The sequence below is a fragment of the Microcebus murinus genome, unplaced genomic scaffold, assembly GCF_040939455.1.
Source record: "Microcebus murinus isolate Inina unplaced genomic scaffold, M.murinus_Inina_mat1.0 scaf005_hap2_Mmur4.0, whole genome shotgun sequence".
Taxonomy (NCBI): domain Eukaryota; kingdom Metazoa; phylum Chordata; class Mammalia; order Primates; family Cheirogaleidae; genus Microcebus; species Microcebus murinus.
Window position 1 is genome coordinate 880,479 of NW_027438951.1, and position 22,693 is coordinate 903,171.

General features: G+C 43.9%; 1 protein-coding gene, 2 non-coding genes and 1 pseudogene across 4 annotated transcripts; 1 reads left to right on the plus strand and 3 right to left on the minus strand.

Annotated features, from left to right (window-relative positions):
• Nucleotides 1-167: 167 nt before the first annotated feature.
• Nucleotides 168-17,869, minus strand: DKC1 (dyskerin pseudouridine synthase 1). Of its 2 annotated transcripts, none has more exons than XM_075999769.1 (15): nucleotides 17,721-17,869; nucleotides 15,035-15,099; nucleotides 14,127-14,213; nucleotides 10,531-10,622; nucleotides 10,131-10,315; nucleotides 9,437-9,501; nucleotides 9,115-9,241; nucleotides 7,396-7,526; nucleotides 6,835-6,978; nucleotides 4,903-5,023; nucleotides 3,890-4,008; nucleotides 3,241-3,344; nucleotides 2,553-2,661; nucleotides 1,457-1,594; nucleotides 168-975 (listed from the first exon to the last, which is right to left on the minus strand). In XM_075999769.1, the coding sequence occupies exons 1-15, from the start codon at nucleotides 17,734-17,736 to the stop codon at nucleotides 904-906; spliced, it is 1,575 nt and encodes a 524-aa protein (XP_075855884.1). In that variant the 5' UTR covers nucleotides 17,737-17,869; the 3' UTR covers nucleotides 168-903. The 2 variants fall into 2 exon arrangements, with proteins under 2 accessions (XP_075855884.1, XP_075855883.1); XM_075999768.1 differs by having other exon boundaries at nucleotides 15,035-15,102.
• Nucleotides 2,742-2,942, minus strand: LOC142866411 (small nucleolar RNA SNORA56). The gene has a single exon (XR_012916390.1). It is a non-coding gene; the product is annotated as a small nucleolar RNA SNORA56 (small nucleolar RNA).
• On the minus strand, nucleotides 7,174-7,301 carry LOC142866410 (small nucleolar RNA SNORA36 family). Its single transcript, XR_012916389.1, has one exon. It is a non-coding gene; the product is annotated as a small nucleolar RNA SNORA36 family (small nucleolar RNA).
• Nucleotides 17,870-20,032: 2,163 nt separating the features above from the next.
• Nucleotides 20,033-21,518, plus strand: LOC105858873 (mitochondrial nicotinamide adenine dinucleotide transporter SLC25A51-like; annotated as a pseudogene).
• The last annotated feature ends 1,175 nt before the right edge of the window (nucleotides 21,519-22,693 follow it).

The window sequence follows — 22,693 nt, forward strand, 5'->3', positions numbered from 1 at the left end:
AAATATTTTATGATACAGAATCGAAGAAATGCAACACTAGCCAAGCATAAAGGAAAAGCACCAAATTTCAAATAAGATATAAAGATCCCCAGAGTTTTAATCAAAATATTTTATATTTTTTGCTCTGTTAGCTTGAGGTCACTAAGAATTAGAAAACCCAAGGAACACTTTTAAAAAACTTAATGAGTCAACTTTAATAAGGAAAAATGACATTCTTCTTCCAGCAATGAACTATTTTAAAAGTAAAAAAGGGCTAAAACAAAAGGGTATAGGAACGGTTTAGCTTCTGTCACAAATACAAGTAGCCAGATGGATTTAGGTGAATATTGCCATACACACAGGCTTTTAAGAAGTGCATAAAAGACTGACTGCTAGGCCAGCAACAAGATGAAAATCCACCAGGCTGCCAGGCCTATACCCCAGACACCAGAATAAACCACTGTCTTCATAGCACATAGGAGACAAGATTTTCCCCAGTGAACAATGTGATTCAGTTATACTCTTCTTTCACTTATTGAAGGTTCTATACCATTTCACTGAGCAGACTTAATTTTTTACAAACTTTTAAAAAATATGTGGCAAAAAAAGGAAAGCAAACTAGGAGAGAACTATGATGTTTTTAGCTGTGGACAGTTACTGGGTCTGAAGGTGAGGCTTCCCAACTCGAACAGGCAGAGAAGTCATCGGCAGATTTTATGCCTCTGTTGTTACCCATATCCTTAAAACAGGACAAGATGGGATGACCACAACACCAAGGTCTCAAACAGCAGCTAAAATGTGCCAGAACTCTCCACCCTGCCCAGGACCTATGTTCCATTCCCTCAACAACAAAAGGAACAATGTTTTCTCAATAAGGCTTTAATTTCTCCTCCCAGTTGGACACAATGCTTAACATGGCCCTCACTACTCAGAAACCACTTCTACCCCTTTTGCTTTCTTCTTCTTCTTCTTCTTCTTTTTGATGGTGTCACTGTCCTAGACAGAAAGAGAAAAAGCTGCTAGCATCCATTAACAAAATAATTATGGAAATCTGCTAAGTTCCACAGTCAAGTCAGCCTTTTCAAGATTCGTAAGTATATTTTGGATTAAATGAATTTTGCATGTAACACAAAGTTCTGTGAAATTTTCAGTGACATCCTAAGTGGTCTACTTTTACAACTGGGAACATTCAGATTACCAAGGTACACATCCTCCCCATCCACCATCAACAGAGTTCTAACTCTGAGCAGTCACTATAAGATGCCAGGTGCCTCTATTTGTCCATCCTATGGGGGTCAGCAAGGGTACTCCAGGAACATAAGGAAGCACTAAAGGCACTGACTAGCAAGAGGCAAGGGTAGCATCCCACCTTTGGGCCACAGCCTCTCTAGGGGTAACAAAGCTGGCACCACCTGGGTAATTCTTCCCGAACCAAGGACTAAGCCAACCCAAGGAGCCTGAACATATTTATTCTCACCCCCTCTCCAGGCTCGCCCCCACTCTCTAGGGTAGCTTTGGCCTTCTTGTCCTTTTTATTCTTCTTCTTTTCCTTCTTGATCAATTGAGGAGCCGCTGGAGGAGTCTCATCGCTTTCACTCTCACTTTCTCGCTTCCGCTGAGATGAGAGCAATTGGTCAAAAGTTAGATAGATCTTGGGCAATGACAAACAAGAAAATTTCAGTAAATCTAAAGGCAGGGAGGCACCAAGAAAGATCCCAATTGGCTCCAATAGTAAGTTTTCTGATTAAAAACCCCTATAGGGCTATAGTTTACTATGGATTTGGCTCATCACAAAAGTCAAAGAAGCTGTGGGTCATGAAAGCAGCAGCACTGGGCTTGGGGATTAAAAGGCCCTGAATAACTGACTGTTTCATGAAAGGTGGACCACAAGGACCTCTAAGAGTACTCCCTTAAGTCCTCAAAGAAAGCAGGTAAAGCAGGAATTCATGTTTGACAAGTCAGAAGTTGTTCCCACATAGCTTATTGCAGGATGCTCGGTACCACCCAATGATTCTGAGTGCAGACATGTCATTCTGTGCTCTAATGCCGGCGGTTCCCAGCCCTGGGAAGCCAAGCTGCCTTTTTAAACACTGGGCTGGTGCTAGCTAGAGAATTTTGCCTATCTTGGAGCAAATTTTGCTCCCTGTTGAGTTTTATACAGCCCCAAGGGTCAACTACAACCTGCCATGGTCTCTAATTTCAACATACCTGTGCTACCACTTGACCCAGGATAGGGGCTAGAATACCATACCCAGTGTTGTTGAATACCAGAATACCATACCCAGTGTTGTTACTGTAGCTGACAGGGGAAGCCAAGGCTAGTCTGATTCCTCAGCCCACACTCCCTCTAGTAGACATGACAAGGAATATGAATCAGAGGAGTGTGCAGAGCACAACAGACAGATACCCAGGAGTATGAGATGACATTATGTATGTGTGTGCTGCAGCTCTGATGAAGGTAAGCCAGGATATATGATTACACTGCAGACAGTCACCAACATAAGCCCCAAACCAGTGTTTCTTAGAATTATCCTCAGGAGCACATTCCAAACAGATCACAGCATGCCACTCACCTTTGGGGCTTTTACTACTTCAGCAACTACCTGTGGGACTTTTACCATTTCAGCAACTACCATTGGAGCTTTTACTGCTTCAGCAACCACTTCTCTCTTGGTAGAATCACTGAAAGAGGAAAGACAGCAATAGGTCAAATTCACTGAATGGCTTTCCAGGGTAGCATTAATGTATCCTCAGTTGTGCACTGACACCTGGCAAGTCTAAAGCCACCATCAAAATATTGATGCTATACAAGTACATGAATGGGCCTAAAGAAAAGAAAAAAAAAATAAATAAAAAAAATAAAACAAAATATTGATGCTGGACAGAACTCACCACTTACTGTTGCAGACTGACTCCCTCTAGAGTCCCAGGAGCCAGGCTAGAAAGGGATAACTGCTGTGCAGGCCAAGCCCTAATTGGCCCAGGCAGCCAAGGTTTCACGGAGCCCAACAAGGAAAACTGAGCTGCAACACTGATTGGTTACTATGGGCCTGCATTTAGCAAGTCTGCCCCAAACTAAGCTACCCCCTCCCCTGGGCTCTACATCTCCCATCCTCACCTGTTGTCTATGTGCTCCTGTGTCCAAATGGAAAGTATGCTGTCTCTACCTTCCTCTCTTCACCTGTTGTCGATGTACTCCCACATTAAGACAGCAAGTATGCTATCTCTACCCACCCTGGCTCTGTAACAGCCTGCCCTCACCTGTAATCAACATACTCCTGCTTCCAGGTGTTAGGTGTGCTGTCTGTAGGTTTGCCATGCTTGTCCAGAAGGCCCTGCTTGATCATCAGCCTCTTCTGACTTGCCTGGTGGAATGTTGGTCTAACGTTAGAACAGCATCAACGCAGGAAGCAGACATTATGATTGCACAGAATGGCACAAGTTTCCTCCCTTGTGTATTCTCAGCCAGGCCTCAAACTCCTGTGCAAACGCTTTTGCACATGCTGTCCCACTGCCCTGAACTCTTCCCTCCCCTCTTTACCTCATTAACATCTAACCCACACATCACACAGAGAAGAGAAGACACCTTGCCCAGACCCCCTGACCATGTCAAACTCCTCACTGTGGACTCTCCAGGTGCCAGGCACCTCTCCATATGCCTTGAAAGCCATTAACATGGGTGAATTCACCACTCCACTGTGTGATTATTCAAGTAATGCCCAATTGTTTCCCTCTATTAGACTGAAATTTCTAAGGTCCAAGTCAGGACCTGTATTTCCACTCACCACTGACAATCCAGAGTCCAGCACAATACAAGGCTTTGGCAATGGGGACACGCCAAGAGCTGACTGAGTGTTCAACAACGTAAAACAAAATAACTTGGCAGGGCACACAACCCAGTCCCACTTACCTTTGGACCCAATCCCCACTTCCGAGGGTAAGTATCTCTCTCCATGATCACTCTTTTGATCTTGGCTACTATACCATGGTCACAGGTAGAGATCACTGCCGTGGTCATTAATGCAATAGCTACAGACATTTAAGAGAGAAAAGAATGACTTAAAGGGGAAAGAGCTAACTGATGAGCCCCATACCACCATTTTATCCCACTTTAAACCTTATTTTGGCTGAGCGCGATGGCTCATGCCTGTAATCCCAGCACTCTGAGAGGCTGAGGCAGGCGGATCGCTCAAAGGTCAGGAGTTCGAAACCACTCCAAGCAACAGCAAAACCCCCATCTCTACTAAAAATAGAAAGAAATTAATTGGCCATCTAAAAATATATAGAGAAAAAATTAGGCCGGGCGCGGTGGCTCACGCCTGTAATCCTAGCACTCTGGGAGGCTGAGGCGGGCGGATTGCTTGAGGTCAGCAGTTCGAAACCAGCCTGAGCAAGGGCAAGACCCCATCTCTACTAAAAATAGAAAGAAATTAATTGGCCAACTAATATATATAGGAAAAATTAGCCGGGCATGGTGGCGCATGTCTATAGTCCCAGCTACTCGGGAGACTGAGGCAGCAGGAATGCTTGAGTCCAGGAGTTTGAGGTTGTTGTGAGCTAGGCTGACGCCATGGCACTCACTCTAGCCTGGGCAACAAAGTGAGACTCTGTCTCGAAAAAAAAAAAAAAGAAATAAGAAAAAATTAGCCAGGCATGGTGGCACATGCCTGTAGTCCCAGCTACTTGGGAGGCTAAGGCAGGAGGATCACTTGAGCCCAGGAATATGAGGTTGCTGTGAGCTAGGCTGATGCCATGGCACTCTAGCCCAGGCAACACAGTGAGACACTGTCTCAAAAAAATAAATAAATAAACAAACCTCATTTAAAATTCTGAGCTCTACTACTTTAATGGTGGTTTCCTTTGCTCAGGATGTGTAAATGGAGCCCCAACTTCAGAAGTAATGAGGGCAACATCCCCTCTTACCCATGCAGATCGCTTCCCCTTTGGTGGTGATGACCACAATCTCCTGATTGACCTCAATGCCATCCTCATATCGGAGAACACCTGGAAGCATGATCTTGGCCCCATAGCAAATAGCATTCACCTGCAGAGATGGCAGTCATGTGTGAGAGTTTTAGCCACTGTCCTCCATCCCACCTTCATATCAGAATAATGGAGGATAACAAGGGGGAGGGTCAAAGGGGGGAAACAAGGGTAATGACAGTGATAGCCCACTGGCCATGAAGGGACTCAGAATAGCAGTGGCCACCTACTATGTGCTAGGCATTCCTCTAAGGACTTCACATGCATGATCCAAAAGTACTAAAATATCTATTTCTCCTATGTCTATAATACTTCAGCTACTAAAGAACAATGATGTCTTCAATAAATTATGCCATCAGGCTTTTAGGCTCTACCTTTTTCCCATGGAATCTACAGGCATTTTCATTTTAAACAAAAGAACAGCCTTAGCTTTCCTTAGTTGCTCCTCTCTATTTCTTATCAGGAAAAAGTAGAATTACTAGAGACTTAGGCAATAACAGGTTCCCAAAGAATTTCCAACAAGATTACAGAGGTCTGTTGAACCAGTCACACAAAAGGTTTGGTATAGAATTTATAGGCCAAATTGGTACAAGTTCAGCACACCTCTCCAGGAGTTCAATGGCACCATCTGCCTCATGCCATCTCCACTCACCTAGATCTCTTTTGCTGACTGTGCTATTTGCTGTTTTATGTGATTAAGTTTTTTCAATTATTATAATGCCATGTTTTAATATACTTTTTCTTTTTATGTTTTATTATGGACTATAACATTAAAATGCATCAAACATTATACAATTTAAGATTTGAATATGAATAATTATCAACCTCAAATTACTAAACATACAGAAATTTTTATCCCTCAAATTAGAGAAAAAAATTTTTTTTGACTACATAGTATTTAACAAAAATTGGGCTGGTGTGGTAGCTCATACCTGTAATCCTAATGCTCTGGGAGGCCGAGTTGGGAGGATCGCTCAAGGTCAGGAGTTCTGAAACCAGCCTGAGCAAGAGCGAGACCCCGTCTCTATTAAAAATAGAAAAAAATTAATTGGCCAACTAAAAATATATAGAAAAAATTAGCCGGGCATGGTGGCGTGTGCCTGTAGTCCCAGCTACTCAGGAGACTGAGGCAGGAGGATCGCTTGAGCCCAGGAGTTTGAGGCTAGGTTGATGTCACGGCACTCTAGCCTGGGCAACAGAGTGAGACTCTGACTCAAAAAAAAATAAAAATAAAAATAAAAAGAGGACTACTGTCAATTATAAAGCTATTTAGTAAATATGCCAGGAAAAGGGCTTGATAAACTCAAAGAAGTCTGGGTTTTATAGCTTCAAATTATGATTTAAATAGAACAAAACTTTTATTGAAGTTCCTACAGGACAATTAACTGTTATTATAGCCCCAAAACACTCTAGTCCCAAAGTTTTTCTCCCATCAAAACCTTTTCTAACAGTAATTTAAATAAATCAGTGTTTCTTAGGCTCATGCGGAACTATAGGAGGGCAAATTTTATGTACCACTGATAGTCTATTACTTGAACAAGCTGCTTTTGGAGACCTCTTAAGGTCAATGTTTAATTAATTTGCCTCATTTAGAAATGGGAATAGGCCTACCGTTAAACTTTTACTATAAATTAGTATTCTTAGCTTTGATTTAAGAAAAAAAATTAGCCATAACAATAAAGAACCCAGCGTCCAACATATGAAAAGCCAGGAAAAAAAATAAATAAATAAACCCCAAAGAAAATACCAAATATAAGTTCACAATGTCAATGTTTCATTTCTTTAAACAGAATAAAGTTTTCAGAACAAGGACCAAGTCTCATCTTTGGATTCACATTCTGTCCAAACCTGGATTCCTGACTCAGAACTTACTGCACTGTCTTTCATAACCAGCCTTTTATGAGATGTCAACAGCTTTTCCAAAGGGTAAACAACCCGCCGCAGGTAACTCTCATCCTTGTGGTTATCGTATAGCCACTGGGCATCAAGCACGTCATGCATCGTCACCATGTGGTCCTGAAAAACAGCCATGTATGAAAATAATTCAGTGCCTTCATATCTCGAATAGCCCAACAGACTCCAAACTTCCTAAAATGGAATGTAATTTGTCTACTAGTTATTAGACAAGCTCATCAAGAGTCTTCTGCCTCTTCAGAATCACCTCTCTTCTGGACATCTTTAACTGCTGATATGTTAGATCTAAGCAGCCATTTTTGTAGGACTAAGAGGTAAATGGATAATGATTTCTATCCAGTCATCTCCCCTAGCCCATGTCAATGTCCCAAAGTTTAATAAATACAACAGGGAAGCTTCCCTGAACTGAACTCAACATGTTGGAAAGTGCCTTTCCCAGGATGTGAAGCAAGTGGTGTTCCACCAAGGTCTGGGATTTTAATAACTAGCTCTGAAACTTCTAGCTCCATAATGGCATACCTTCTCACTCATGACTCCAGAACGAACTCTCCGAAGTTCCTGCATCTGACCACCAACTCCCAATAATAAACCAAGATGCACACACAATGTCCGAATGTAGGTGCCAGCCTCACAACTCACCCAAAAGATTCCTACAAAACAAAAGCAGCACCTATTTGTCAGAGTAAACACATCACTAGTTGAGAAACCCAGAGTTATTCTTCATCTGGGACATCAAAACTAGAAATGAAATACATAGGCCATGACTATACAATATGCTAAGGGTATCTCCACTGTTTAAAAAATATAAGAATTGAGGCCGGGCGTGGTGGCTCACGCCTGTAATCCTAACACTCTGGGAGGCTAAGGCGGGCGGATCGCTCAAGGTCAGGAGTTCGAAACCAGCCTGAGCAAGAGCGAGACCCCCGTCTCTACTAAAAATAGAAAGAAATTAAGTGGCCAACTAATATATATAGAAAAAATTAGCCAGGCATGGTGGCACATGCCTGTAGTCCCAGCTACTTGTGAGGCTGAGGCAGAAGGATTGCTTGGGCCCAGGAGTTTGAGGTTCCTGTGAGCTAGGCTGACGCCACAGCACTCACTCTAGCCTGGGCAACAAAGTGAGATTCTGTCTCAAAATAAAAAAAAAAAAAAAAAAAAGAAACTCAGACTGTTTATTGTTGCTTTTTGACAATTAGTAGCATTTTACGCATAGGCTTCAATCAACTTCAAGGGCATATACTTTTAAACCTTTGCACTTGCTTGCTTTTTTTCTCGATTCCTTTATTCTACTCGGGATTTAATTTTTTAAATACCCCAGATTTTACAAAGCCCGGCAGTAGAAAAAAAAACTGGAGTTTCTTTTCATACAAACTTATTTATTTGGATGTTTTTATATTTCAAATTATTGATACATTCAAAGAGTAATTTTAATCTCTATAATTTTTCATGGTGTGATATTTTTTGAAACATTCACTCACATGAAGACCTGGTTTACATTCACATGTTTCGCAAATATAAATCGTCTCTCTTCTTCCTCCTTTGACTTTTCTGTTAGAACAAACAACACAATCTTTGTGTTTTTTGTTAGGGTGAGGTGTGATTACATGGAGCTTTCCATCTAAACGTTGCTCTAAGTTAGTGGATAATAATCTACCCCTGGAAGTTAGTGTACCATCTCTGCATTTACATTTTTTTTTTTTTGAGACAGAGTCTCGCTGTGTTACATAGGCTAGAGAGTGCCGTGGCGTTAGCCTAACTCACAGCAACCTCAAACTCCTGGGCTCAAGCAATCCTTCTGTCTCAGCCTCCCGAGTAGCTGGGACTACAGGCATGCGCCACCATGCCCGGCTAATTTTTTCTATATATATTAGTTGGCCAATTAATTTCTTTCTATTTATAGTAGAGATAGGGTCTCGCTCTTGCTCAGGCTGGTTTTGAACTCCTGACCTCGAGCGATCCGCCCGCCCTGGCCTCCCAGAGAGCTAGGATTACAGGCATAAGCCACCGCCCCCTGCCTCTGCATTTACATTTTATTTGTCCTTTCATGCTAATGAAAAGAAGAAAAAATACTAGAAAAATAGACAAAAATCTCCCTTCCCCCCACGGTGAAAACCACATGTCGAGTGTGGCTCAACATACGAGTGCAAAGGGTTAACAACAGGATAGAATTCTCTAGAATGTGTTCCTACCCACTTGTGGTCTATGTCAATTCAGTTCCTCACAGGCCTAATGACCCACCTAATCTTCTTTCAGGATCGTATTCAATCATTTTGCTCTCGTAGATTGTTCTCACTCGAAGCTGCCTCTTTACTGCAGCAATAAGTGGGGGTCGCTGGAACAGGGCACCAGTCAGAGTTTCTAGGGCCTAAGAACAAGCACAAACCAAAATCCTCTCATCACAAGGGACATGGCTAGAAGTTCTCCTGCCATCTGCAGTCACCCACCAGGTGGGCTAGGGCAGCCTACTGAAAAGGGCACAGGAGAGGCCAGCCGAGAAAGCTGACCTGTCTCCAGAGACCCAAGCTACCAAAGGATGCCCTCCCTACAACTGCAGACTTACCCTAGAAAGCTGGGTACCCCCTTCAATAGCATTGTGCAGCCGGACAATTCCCACATACTCTTTGCCTGAAAAATGACAAAAGAGTAGTCAGGTGTGGCCACTGAGTTTTCTGTTTTCTATATTTTTATATCCTCAATCATTCCCATTTTGCATAACAGGAAAAGCAGGAAATTTGACCTGTTTCTGTAAAATCTGCATTAAGGCAGATTTCATGGTGATGATGTGAGAAAGGAAGACACTTTCCCTGGGAGTCCAATGTACTGATAGAACAGTTGGCAGTATCAAGTGTAGAGCCTGCCTGGAAAACATCTTACAAGATAACAATTTTCTCAGATGAAAATGAAGTAAGGAAAAAAAAAAGAGGGAAGGACACTTTAGGCAGAAACAACAGCAGAGAGGAGCCTGGAGTGACAAGCTGAGAGCTGGACTTGGACAGAGTTCTGCCTCACTGCTAGGGTGGATCTCATCAGCTCAATATATACATGTCTACTATCTGGAACTCCAAGAAGAGCAGACCCGCCAGGATCTGGCAGGCAGAGGACAGAAGGTAACCAGAAATCAAAAGAATTTCTCTGCTTCAGGATTTTCTTTGTCCTGATGAAGAAACAGTTTCTAAGAGCCAAAATGTAAAAGAAAAATGCAGAAAGCTATCCAATCTGCCAGTAGCCAGCCCTTTCCCCCATCTTACACATACCTGCACTCTGTTGTGATTTCACCAACCGAGTGGCTCGTTCTATGCACACAATTAAACATCCAGTCACCTTGGGATCCAGAGTACCACTGTGTCCTGTCTTCTCCACCCTAAGTATTCGTCGAATCCAGGCTACCACCTCATGGGAAGAGGGGTTAGAGGGTTTGTCAAGATTAATGAAACCTGTCCTAGAATGGAAGAAAAAAAATATCACCTGTTCTTGTGCTCTAATAAAACAACAAATATGAAGAGCTAAAAAGGAAAAAGAATTCACCATGGTTACAGGTTATATATTCATGGCAAAACTATTTTAATATGCCACTACCTCCTTTAACAGGTGATGTGAAAGTATCCGTTTCAAAAGAACAGATGTTTGAACAGTGCTTGCTTCCAACACATTTACCTGATATAGTCCCCAATCTCTCTCTTCAGAGGATTTGAACCTGAAGGAAGAGGTGTATAGTGCGCTGTCCTCACATTCAGCTTATCGAAATTCTAAAATCACAAAATAAAATAACAAACCATTTATTTATTTATTTATTTTGAGATAGTCTCACTCTGTTGCCCAGGCTAGAGTGCTGTGGCCTCAGCCTATCTCACAGCAACCTCAAAGTCTTGGGCTCAAGCATTCCTTCTGCCTCAGCCTCCCACGTAGCTGGGACTACAGGCATGCACCACCATGCCCGGCTAATTTTTTCTATATGTTTTTTGCTGTCCAGATAATTTCTTTCTATTTTTAGTAGAGATGGGGTCTTGCTCTTGCTCAGGCTGGTCTTGAACTCCTGACCTTGAGGGATCCTCCCGCCTCGGCCTCCCAGAGTGGTAGGATTACAGGCGTGAGCCCATGCCAGGTAAATAACCAACCATTAACACATGTAAAACAAGAGTCAGCACCACAATCGACCATGCTATTGTAACCCTTTGGGTTCATAAATCTGGATGTTTTGCTCCTATATTTCTATTACCTGCTGTGACAGACTGTTAAGCCTCCTTACGTACCAGGAAAATTATCCATATTAGTAAGAACAAGACAAATTTGAGCACCTATAGGTTTACGTCATTGATCTAAAAAGAGGAGATTTCTTGGGGGTAGCACAGAACATACTGGGATTCACTGGGTAGGATTATGAATAAAACACAAAATAGTTTTGATTTTCTCAGGGACAAAAGATAGCCAAATAGAGGATGACTGGCAACATTTTTCAACATGGCCCCAGATATCAGAGCAGAGAGATCTCTGTTCTCCACATGTATGTTCTTTTGGGTCTCCTCCTTTCTGAGGCTTGACCACCACTCTGAAAGAGCTCCCCCAACTAAAGCCCACCTTTAATCACCAGTTTAGTTTCATGACGGTACTTACTACAAATAGCAATTCTTTTTTAACTGTCTATCTCACATCCCTTGATTTTAAGTTCCATGACAGTAGGGACCTTGCCTACCCTGTTCACTAGCATATCCCCAGGGCCTATGATAGAAAAGCAGATGCTAAATGACAGATATCTGGCCAAACAAAAACCCAACTGTGTTGAATTATATAAGCAAATCCCATTCTATTACCACCTCATATATAATGGTTTATTAAAACTCTTTCTTGGCCGGGCGCGGTGGCTCACGCCTGTAATCCTAGCACTCTGGAAGGCCGAGGCGGGATGGCTGCTCGAGGTCAGGAGTTCAAAACTAGCCTGAGCAAGAACGAGACCCCCGCCTCTACTATAAATAGAAAGAAATTAATTGGCTAACTAATATATATAGAAAAAATTAGCCGGGCATGGTGGCACATGCCTGTAGTCCCAGCTACTCGGGAGACTGAGGCAGCAGGATTGCTTGAGCCCAGGAGTTTGAGGTTGCTGTGAGCTAGGCTGATGCCACAGCACTCTAGCCTGGGCAACAAAGTGAGACTCTGTCTCAAAAAAAAAAAAAACCTCTTTCTTAAAGGTTGTCTCAGTAACTTCTACTCTCTAATTTTTTTTCCTAATTTCACTGCAGGTACCCATTTATCTATGAAAACACAGTGTAATTAACTCACTACTGAACTACTCTATTTAAACCCCAAAATATCGGCCGGGCGCGGTGGCTCACGCTTGTAATCCTAGCACTCTGGGAGGCCGAGGCGGGCGGATTGCTCAAGGTCAGGAGTTCAAAACCAGCCTGAGCGAGACACCGTCTCTACTATAAAAATAGAAATAAATTAATTGGCCAACTAATACATATATATATAAAAAATTAGCCGGGCATGGTGGCTCGTGCCTGTAGTCCCAGCGACTCGGGAGGCTGAGGCAGTAGGATTGCTTAAGCCCAGGAGTTTGAGGTTGCTGTGAGCTAGGCTGACGCCACGGCACTCACTCTAGCCTAGGCAAGAAAGTGAAACTCTGTCTCAAAAAACAAACAAAAAAAAAAAAAAAAATAAACCCCAAAATATAACCTTAACCTTTGTACCCAAAAAAGAAAAAAAGGAAAAAAAATAATAAAAAATAAATAAATAAACCCCAAAATAATAGCCAGTAACTTTTCTTTTCTTAAAATAGATACAGGGTCTTGCTATGTTGTCAAGACTGGTCTCAAACTCCTGGGCTAAGGCAATCTTCCCACCTCAGCCTTCTAGTAGCTGGGACTACAGGCACATGCCACACCATGCCCAATCTAGCCAATAATTTCTGAAGGACATGCCAGGAACTGTGGCTAAACATGTTTCATAGATTGCCCCCTATAACCCTCAGCACATCTAAGAGAAGAGATCATGAGTAAACAGCCTCAGAGAGGTTCAGTGACTGACCAAAGGTCACACACAGTCTAACTCAAACTGTCTGACTTCAAAGCTCATGCTCTTAAGCACTAAAGCAGTCCTACTCCAAGTGTGACCCTCAAACTGGTCCAGGTCTTCAAGATGGAGTAAGTACAGAAACTGAAAATTGTTTACAAACTTTGATAGCAATTTAACATTGTGACATTTACACTATATTCTACTAGTGGTGGGTGCATTGGAAATTTTTAAAAAACCACCTGGTCCTTCATCTCAGATACCTTAAGGGAAGACTGCTTTATTTAGACTGTATCATCAAGAATTCCCTATAGTCAAGCATGCTAGCAGTAAGCATTCTTTTTTTTCAATTTTTTTGAAATTTTTTTTTTAATTTTAATTTTAATTTTTTTGAGACAGAGTCTCGATTTGCCCAGGCTAGAGTGAGTGCCGTGGCATCAGCCTAGCTCACAGCAACCTCAAACTCCTGGGCTCAAGCGATCCTCCTGTCTCAGCCTCCCAAGTAGCTGGGACTACAGACATGCGCCACCATGCCCAGCTGATTTTTTGTATATATGTTTAGTTGGCCAATTAATTTCTTTCCATTTTTATAATAGAGACGGGGTCTCGCTCTTGCTCAGGCTGGTTTCGAACTCATGACCTCAAGCAATCCGCCCGCCTCGGCCTCCCAGAGAGCTAGGACTACAGGCGTGAGCCACCACGCTCGGCTTCAATTTTTTTGAATTTTAAAATCTTTTCATCTTTTTAATTTTTTTTCTTTCTTTTTGCTTTTTCAGTATACATATGCAGATTCTGATTCATACTAGCAGTGAGCATTCTTTTTTTTTTTGTTGAGACAGAGTCTCACTTTGTTACCCAGGCTAGAGTGAGTGCCCTGGAGTCAGCCTAGCTCACAGCAACCTCAAACTCCTGGGCTCAAGCAATTCTCCTGCCTCAGCCTCCCGAGTAGCTGGGACTACAGGCATGCGCCACCATGCCCGGCTAATTTTTTCTCTATATATTAGTTGGCCAATTAATGTCTTTCTATTTATAGTAGAGACGGGGGTCTCGCTCTTGCTCAGGCTGGTTTCGAACTCTTGACCTCGAGCAATCCGCCCACCTCGGCCTCCCAGAGTGCTAGGATTACAGGCGTGAGCCACCGCGCCCGGCCCCGGCCAGTAAGCATTCTTAATCAACTGTTAAACACCTGGAAATAACATAAAAGCCATGCATTCACCTGACACATGATGTTAACCACGTACCTTTAGCAACAGGGGCCACTGAGATGTGTCCAACTGAGCAACTTTGGATTCAGGTTTGATAAGAAATTCTTCAGCATGTTGTATTTCCTTCAATAGGACAGAAACACAACGTATTAAAATTCCCACATGATTTTGAACAATTCTATTACCATCCAGAAGTATATATCTTTTAAATAGAAAACAAGGCATTCAGGCCGGGCGCGGTGGCTCACGCCTGTAATCCTAGCACTCTGGGAGGCCGAGGCGGGCGGATTGCTTGAGGTCAGGAGTTCGAAACCAGCCTGAGCAAGAGCGAGACCCCGTCTCTACTATAAAATAGAAATAAATTAATTGGCCAACTAATACATATATAGAAAAAATTAGCCAGGCATGGTGGCACATGCCTGTAGTCCCACCTACTTGGGAGGCTGAGGCAGAAGGATCGCTTGAGCCCAGGAGTTTGAGGTTGCTGTGAGCTAGGCTGACGCCACGGCACTCACTCTAGCCTGGGCAACAAAGTGAGACTCTGTCTCAAAAAAAAAAAAAAAAAAAAAAAGAAAGAAAAAGAAAACAAGGCATTCTATGTCTCTTCACTGGAACCTCCAAGGGAAAGAGAGAAGATATAGGCCAGAGGCTCAGAAGAGGAAGTCAAGTGCTACTAAGATGGGTTCAAATATTTAAAGAGAAAGGGGGATTGTGGATCTGTGGGTGAGATAAAGAAGAGAAATTGGTGAGAGCAGCTTGTGTGGCCAACACCATTTTAGTAGACTATGCCTGACAGGAATTAGGCCATCTGAGCTTGTGTCATTTCAGTGCTATATGATGATCACCCAATGCCAGCCCATTCCTTGGAAACTTTTAAAAACACTTTTATTATTTGAGTAATCTTTCTCTTTAGTCAAAGCAAATTAAAATACATTCATACTCACAGCGACATCTTCTTCTGGTAGTGACTTTCGGTCCTTTTTCTTCTTATGCTTCTTTGGCAAAATAACTACTAAAAAAACACACACAGGTTTTGGGAATTTTCCCCCAAAATAAATGAAAACAAAATTTAAAATAAAGACGGAAATCAGGACAGGCAGGAAATGGAGTTTAGGTCTAGAATTACAGTCATTCACCACCTAATGTTTTGGTCAACATGGTAGTCCCATAAGATTAAAATATAGCTGATTCCCTGTTCTTTCAACTGCCAAAAAAAAAAAAAATAAAAAAATAAAAAAAAAAAATATAGCTGAAATATTCCTATTGCCTAGTGATGTCTTGATGATTGTGGCCCTGTGTGTGCTTTGGTTAATGTGTATTTGTGTCTTAGTTTACATTTTTTTTTTTTTGAGACACAGTCTAACTCTGTTGCCTAGGCTACAGTGCCCTGGCATCAGCCTAGCTCACAGCAACCTCAAACTCCTGGGCTCAAGCAATCTTCCTGCCTCAGCCTCCCAAGTAGCTGGGACTACAGGCATGTGCCACCATGCCCAGCCAATTTTTTCTATATATATTAGTTGGCCAATTAATTTCTTTCTGAGCCAGGCGTGGTGGCTCACGCCTGTAATCCTAGCACTTTGGGAGGCCGAGGCGGGCGGATTGCTCAAGGTCAGGAGTTCGAAACCAGCCTGAGCGAGACCCCGTCTCTACCAAAAATAGAAATAAATTAATTGACCAACTAAAAATATATATACAAAAAAAATTAGCTGGGCATGGTGGCGCATGCCTGTAGTCCCAGCTACTCGGGAGGCTGAGGCAGTAGGATCACTGAGCCCCGGAGATTGAGGTTGCTGTGAGCCAGGCTGATGCCACGGCACTCACTCTAGCCTGGGCAACAAAGTGAGACTCTGGCTCAAAAAAAAAAAAAAAATTAATTTATTTCTGTTTATAGTAGAGACGGGGTCTCGCTCTTGCTCAGGATGGTTTCAAACTCCTGACCTCAAGCAATCCACCCGCCTCGGCCTCCCAGTGTGCTAGGATTACAGGTGTGAGCCACTGTGCCCAGCCCACAGGTGTACTTTTAAAAATTTTTTATGCCATATTTTTACTTTACCTTCTCTATGTTTAGACACACAAATACTTAACACTGTGTTATAACTGCCTACAATATTCAGCAGAGTCACATGCCGTACAGGTTTGTAGGCTAGGAGTAGTAGGCTATACCATATAGCCTAGGTGTGTCATAGACTATACCTTCTAGGTTTATATAAGTACACTCTAGGATTTTCACACAATGACAGAAATCGCCTTAGAAGCACTGTATCCCTGTCTTTAAGTGACACATGCCTGTACTGGAAAAAACAAGATGTGTAAGGCCTAACACATAGGTACCCCGTTTCCCTGAAAATAAGACAGGGTCTTATATTTATTTTTCCTCAAGACACCATCTGGGCGCGATGACTCACGCCTGTAATCCTGGCACTCTGGGAGGCCGAGGTGGGCGGATTGCTCGAGGTCAGGAGTTCGAAACCAGCCTGAACAAGAGCAAGACCCTGTCTCTACTATAAATAGAAGGAAATTAATTGGCCAACTAATATATATAGGAAAAACTAGCCGGGCATGGTGGCACATGCCTGTAGTCCCAGCTACTCCGGAGGCTGAGGCAGTAGGATCGCCTGAGCCCTGGAGTCTGAGGTTGCTGTGAGCTAGGCTGACGCTATGGCACTCACTCTAGCCTGGGCAACAAAGTGAGACTCTGTCTCAAAAAAAAAACAAAAAAAAAGAAGACACCCTAGGGCTTATTTTCAGGGGATGTGTTATTTTCCCCTCAAAGCCTCAGCTTGCAGCATGCACAGGATGGCCGGGACCTGACAGGGGGAGCTGACCTTGTTCCTGGGGCTGCCGCTTGGCTACGAAATGCATACATTGTGCAGATATGCTGCCTAGGCACCACATCACTACTAGGTCTTATTTTTGAGGTAGGGCTTATATTGCACAAATGCTTAGAAATCCTGCTAGGGCTTATTTTATGGGTAGGTCTATATTTTGGGGGAAACATGGTAGCAGGGCTGGGTAACTGACTGAAGGCGCTTGCACGTGTCAGCTTCCCTTCCGGTTCACCACGTGGCTGTGGCAGAGCTTAAGCGCCCCACAGAAGCGCTAGCCCGCGGGCTGGAAAGTTCCATAAGTGACCACTCCACTGTCCCCACAGGCTTATGACCTCTAGATCTTTCTTGCAACTCTAAGCTATCCCCGCTCCTGGACTCCGTAGTGCCTTTTCTTCCCTTCTCGTTCCCACACCCTTGTCCCCCTCAGTAGCGTGGAACTAACGGCAGCATCCGGGCTGTTGGCAGCACAGGTGCCGCCAGGTCTCCCGCCACCACGGTAGGTGGCACGGCAGACGTCTTTCGACGGCGACCCGGGCTCTAGGGGCACTCTTCTGGAGGGAGACCCGGGACCCGCAGAACCAAGTCACTGCGAGGGCCTCTCACTCTCGTCCCCTCGCCGGTGGAGCCAGGGCCGAGAAACAAGCACAGCTTACAGCCCCGCGGCTAAGCGGCCGACCCTCCAGTGGGAACCGGAGGCTACGGCGGGCCCCGATGCCATAGCCCATAGCCCCAACCTGACTCCTTGAGACCTTGGAGGAGGCTCTGGACATAGGAGCACAGCTCTGCGGCCAGCAGCCCTTACCTTCCGCATCCGCCATGTTACTCTGCAAGGCGTGCGTGCCACCCGTGCCACCACCAGGGGAACAACCGCAGCGTTCCGCCGCCCTGGTCGAGTCAGGCCGCGCCACTAGAGCCCGCCCACTCGCGCACCGTCCTGTGCGTGCGGCACGCCTAGGCAGTGAGGGGCGGGGCCAGGTAGGGGGCAGGGCCCGAGGCACGCCCGGCCTATCCGTGCAATCCCATTGGCTGGCTCGGCCGGTGGCGCGACTGCGCGTGCGCATCGAGCCTCACCCAGCTGGAGCTCGTGAACAGAGCTGTAAGCTCTAGCGGTGCCCGCCCCCGCGCCCCTTGGTCTGTGGGCTTGGCCTCGGCCGTCTCTTGGTTACCTCTGGGGTTACTTCCGGTGCTGGCGCCTGAACACCGGGTTGAGGACTCCGTGAATAGTATCTGTTTGCTTTCTCACTCGGACCCTTTCAGGTTGGTTGGTGTCGGATTAGTCCCAATTGAAAATATGAACACGTTGAGGCACAGAGGTTGAAAGGCCTTTGTTGCTTGCAGTTAGAGTTCCTATCCAGTTAGAGTGCAAGCCACTTGTGGACTTTTAAATTTTCCAGCAGCCACCTGGAAGAAGAGTGAAAAGAAAAAGGTGAAACTGATTTTAATAATAATTTTTGTTTAACCCAGCGTACCCAAAATGTTATTTCAACATTATGAGCAAAACACATTATGAATGGGATATTTTACGTTAATTTTTTGCACGAAGTCTTTCCAGTGTGTTTTACACTTACCCCACACCTCAATTTGAACTCCATGACCAGGCTTCATGTCAAGCGGCAGACATGAAGATGTAGCAGCGCTAAATCTCATAGAAACAGTATGGGCCTGGCCGGGCGTGGTGACTCATGCCTGTAATCCTAGCACTCTGGGAGGCTGAGACGGGAGGATCGCTCAAGGTCAGGAGTTTGAAACCAGCCTGAGCAAGAGGGAGACCCCATCTCTACTAAAAATAGAAAGAAATTAATTAGCCAACTAAAAATATATAGAAAAAATTAGCCGAGCATGGTGGTGCGTGCCTGTAGTCCCAGCTACTTGGGAAGCTGAGGCAGAAGGATCACTTGAGCCCAAGAGTTTGAGGTTGCTGTGAGCTAAGCTGATGCCACGGCACTCTAGCCTAGGCAATAGAAGTGAGACTCTGTCTCAAAAAATAATAAATAAAAAAAGAAACAGTATGGGCCTGGGTGTCATGAAAGGCAACGATCTGGAAGCTGGAACCAAACTGATTTCTCCCCAAGGATCTCTGGTGGTGACGAATTGATCATGGTGTCCTATAATAGACCACATATACTAGACCATTATCGGCATAACCCCAAATGCAAACACTCTAGGTCTAAGGGCATCCTGCCTTGAATCACCACAATAGAAAATCATGTCTCACCCCCATCCCTTATCTAATTCCCAGACCTACTCAGTCCACACGCCAGAGTCTGTGAGATGACCTGTGAAGGTTGAGGCCAGGTACCACAAGTGTGTACTTTAAACCTTCCTTCTACTTTCCCCTGGGACCCATGGCTGCTTACTGGGGACCTACACTAGCCTGTGCTAATCCCTGGGGACACAGAATATCATTGTGGTGCACTGGTCAGGAGTGAAGTTTTAACCCACGTCTCTCTCACTGTTGGCCACCCTGTGGTTCTCTCCCCAGTTCTTGAATTTATAATTGGAATAAACACAATTGGCAGCTGTAGAAATTCCCACAGGTGCTTCCTGACTTGAGGACTGAGGACAATTATGGCAATTCCCCAAAAGGTGAAACAGAGTTACCATATGACTCAGCAATTCTCTAGGTATAGACTCAAAAGAATTGAAAACAGGTGTTTAAACAAATACTTGTGCACATATGTTCATAGAAGTATTATTCACAATAGCCAAAAAGTGGAAATAACCCAAATGTTCATCAAAAGATAAAAGGATATGGCTGTGCACGGTGGCTCACTCCTGTAATCCTAGCACTCTGGGAGGCTGAGGTGGGCGGATTGCTCCAGGTGGGCAGATTGCTCGAGGTCAGGAGTTGGAAACCAGCCTGAGCGAGACCCATCTCTACTAAAAATAGAAATTAATTGGCCAACTAATATATATAGAAAAAATTAGCCGGGCATGGTGGCGCATGCCTGTAGTCCCAGCTAATCAGGAGGCTGAGGCAGGAGGATTGCTTGAGCCCAGGAGTTTGAGGTTGCTGTGAGCTAGGCTGATGCCACGGCACTCACTCTAGCCTGGGCAACAAAGGGAGACTCTGTCTCAAAAAAAAAAAAAAAAAAAAAAAGACCGGGATCGGTCATGGTCTGGGCCTGTGCGGGTGCAGGCTTGCTGGCTGGTTCGCTCCCGGTCTTGCAAGATGCCCGGTGAGATGTGAAATGCAATTATCAATATTGATTCCAGAAGAAAGAACCTAACAGACCAATAACAATGGAAGAAATTGGGAAAATTATCAAAAAGCTGTCATCCAGCAAAACACCAAGCCCAGATGGTATTACATGTTAAAAAAGATTCTTGGCCGGGCGCGGTGGCTCACGCCTGTAATCCTAGCTCTCTGGGAGGCCGAGGCGGGCGGATTGCTCGGGGTCAGGAGTTCGAAACCAGCCTGAGCAAGAGCGAGACCCCCATCTCTACTATAAATAGAAAGAAAGTAATTGGCCAACTAATATATATATACAAAAAATTAGGCGGGACATGGTGGCGAATGCCTGTAGTCCCAGCTACTTGGGAGGCTGAGGCAGGAGGATTGCTTGAGCCCAGGAGTTTGAGGTTGCTGTGAGCTAGGCTGACGCCATGGCACTCACTCTAGCCTGGGCAACAAAGCGAGACTCTGTCTAAAAAAAAAAAAAAAAAAAAAGATTCTTCATGAAGATTAAAAATCTTAAGCAACATAATGGATTCAGAAGCTCATGAAAAGAGGCTACCAATTCTAAAATCTTCAAAACAAGATGTATCACCTCACATTACAAATGTTGGTGAAATGAAGCATTAGTTGTGTGGCTGCTGTGCAGCTTTCAACAATGTACCAATCACATTTCCTGTTCAGAAGGTCCTTTTTTGGCAACAGCTATATGGCATCAAAACCCAGGATGCGATACTTCAGTTGAGGAGGGATGGATTTCGAAACTTATATCTCGGAATGCTTCCCAGGTAAATGCAAAAAACAACCACACTGGCACTTATGTTTGGTCTGTATGAGGATTTATCCTGCCTTCTCCGCAAGCATGTCAGTGCTCCAGAGTTTGCAACCCGCAGCGTGGCAGCAGTACTGGCAGGGACAACAGAAGCAATTTTCACTCCATTAGAAATAATTCAGACATTGCTTCAAGATCACAAGCATCATGACAAATTTACAAACACTTATCAGGCTTTCAAGACACTAAAATGCCATGGAATTAGAGTTAGAGAGTATTATCGAGGGTTGGTGCCCATTCTTTTCCGCAATGGACTCAGCAATGTCTTTTTTTTTTGGCCTTCGAGGTCCCATTAATGAGCATCTGCCTACTGCAATGTCTCACAGTGCTAATTTGATCAACGATTTTATCTGTGGAGGTCTATTGGGTGCCATGTTGGGATTCTTGTTTTTTCCAGTTAATGTTGTAAAAACTCACATACAGTCTCAGATTGGTGGGGAATTTCAGTCTTTCCCCAAGGTAAAAAAATCTGGCTAGAATGGGACAGGAAACTGACAAATCTTTTCAGGGGTGCCCATCTGAATTACCATCCGTCCCTCATCTCTTGGGGCATAATCAATGCAACTTATGAGTTCTTGTTAAAGATTATATGAAAAAAATCAACAGTTAAGTGTCATTTATCAACTGAATGCCTAAGAAGAATGCAGTTTGGCCTCTTTCCTAATTGGCCTACTACAAGTTGGTATCTTAAGTCCAGGCCACAGTGAGTTATAGGCAAAGCTGTTTTCCTTAAGCATCAACAAAAATAGAATAAAAGGTTTCAGTGGGAAAGTTAAAAAAAAAAAAGATGAATGGATAAACAAAATGTGGTCTTGTTAGGGACCGACCTTCCACAGCCCCACCGGACAGAAAAGCAGAGACATCGAGGATGCAATCACACAAGAGGAGGTTTATTTTCTGGCTAGCCAGGGTCCAAGCCCCAGAGCACCAACGCAGTGGCCACTCTCACAGGCAAGGACCCCGACCGGAACAACGGTGCACAAGCTGCGCACAATCCGACTACGCATGGATCATGCGTTGACCTTTAAAATGATTGGTTGCCCACTATTGCCTTTTGAAATAATTGGTGGGTTGGTTGCCCTCTATTGCCTGATAGGCCAGTTGCCCGTGCTTCAATGGCCTCATCCCATAATTCCCCTTACAGCGGTGTAGCAAGCAAGCAATGACCAGAAGCAAAGGTTTGCCGTTAGCTCATTGCCCCACCCAAGTGAATTCCCGACAAGTAGAAGAATTCCTCTGCCCTTCCTCTGTCCTACAAATTCCTCTGCCCTACAGTCTATCAATACAATAGACTATTATTTGGCCATAAAAAAAGAATGAAGTACTGATACATAGCACAACATGGATGAACCTTGAAAGCATTGTGCTAAATGAAAGAAGTCAAACACAAAAGGCTACATATTGTATGATTCCATTTATATGAACTAGGCAAAATAGGTAAATCTAGAAAGAGTAAGCAGGTAAGTGGTTGCCTTTCCTAGGAGGTTTAAGGGAATGAATATGGGGAACGACTGCTAATGGTTAGAGGGTTTCTTTTAAAATTACATTGTAGTGATGGTTGCACAAGATTTCAAGAATTATGGCATAGGATGGATGCTCCTTGCTATTTTGGATAGTTTAAATTACAATCAGATTCCTTAAATTTTTGGTTCAGGCCATGTACAGAACCCTAGGGAATTTCTATAACAATGCTTAAGGAATTACTTATCTCTTACAGCCACAAGAATAAGATAACCCAAAACGAAACTTTTATATATATTCTGATCTG

What these genes read in the sequence shown, in the direction of transcription:
- DKC1 (XM_075999768.1), bottom strand. An exon ending in TACCAGAAGAAGATGTCGCT is followed by an intron (nt 14,214 to 15,034) that starts GTGAGTATGAAT and finishes GTCCTATTGAAG; the next exon opens with GAAATACAACATGCTGAAGA. An exon ending in GGGGCGAGCCTGGAGAGGGG is followed by an intron (nt 976 to 1,456) that starts GTGAGAATAAAT and finishes CTTTCTGTCTAG; the next exon opens with GACAGTGACACCATCAAAAA.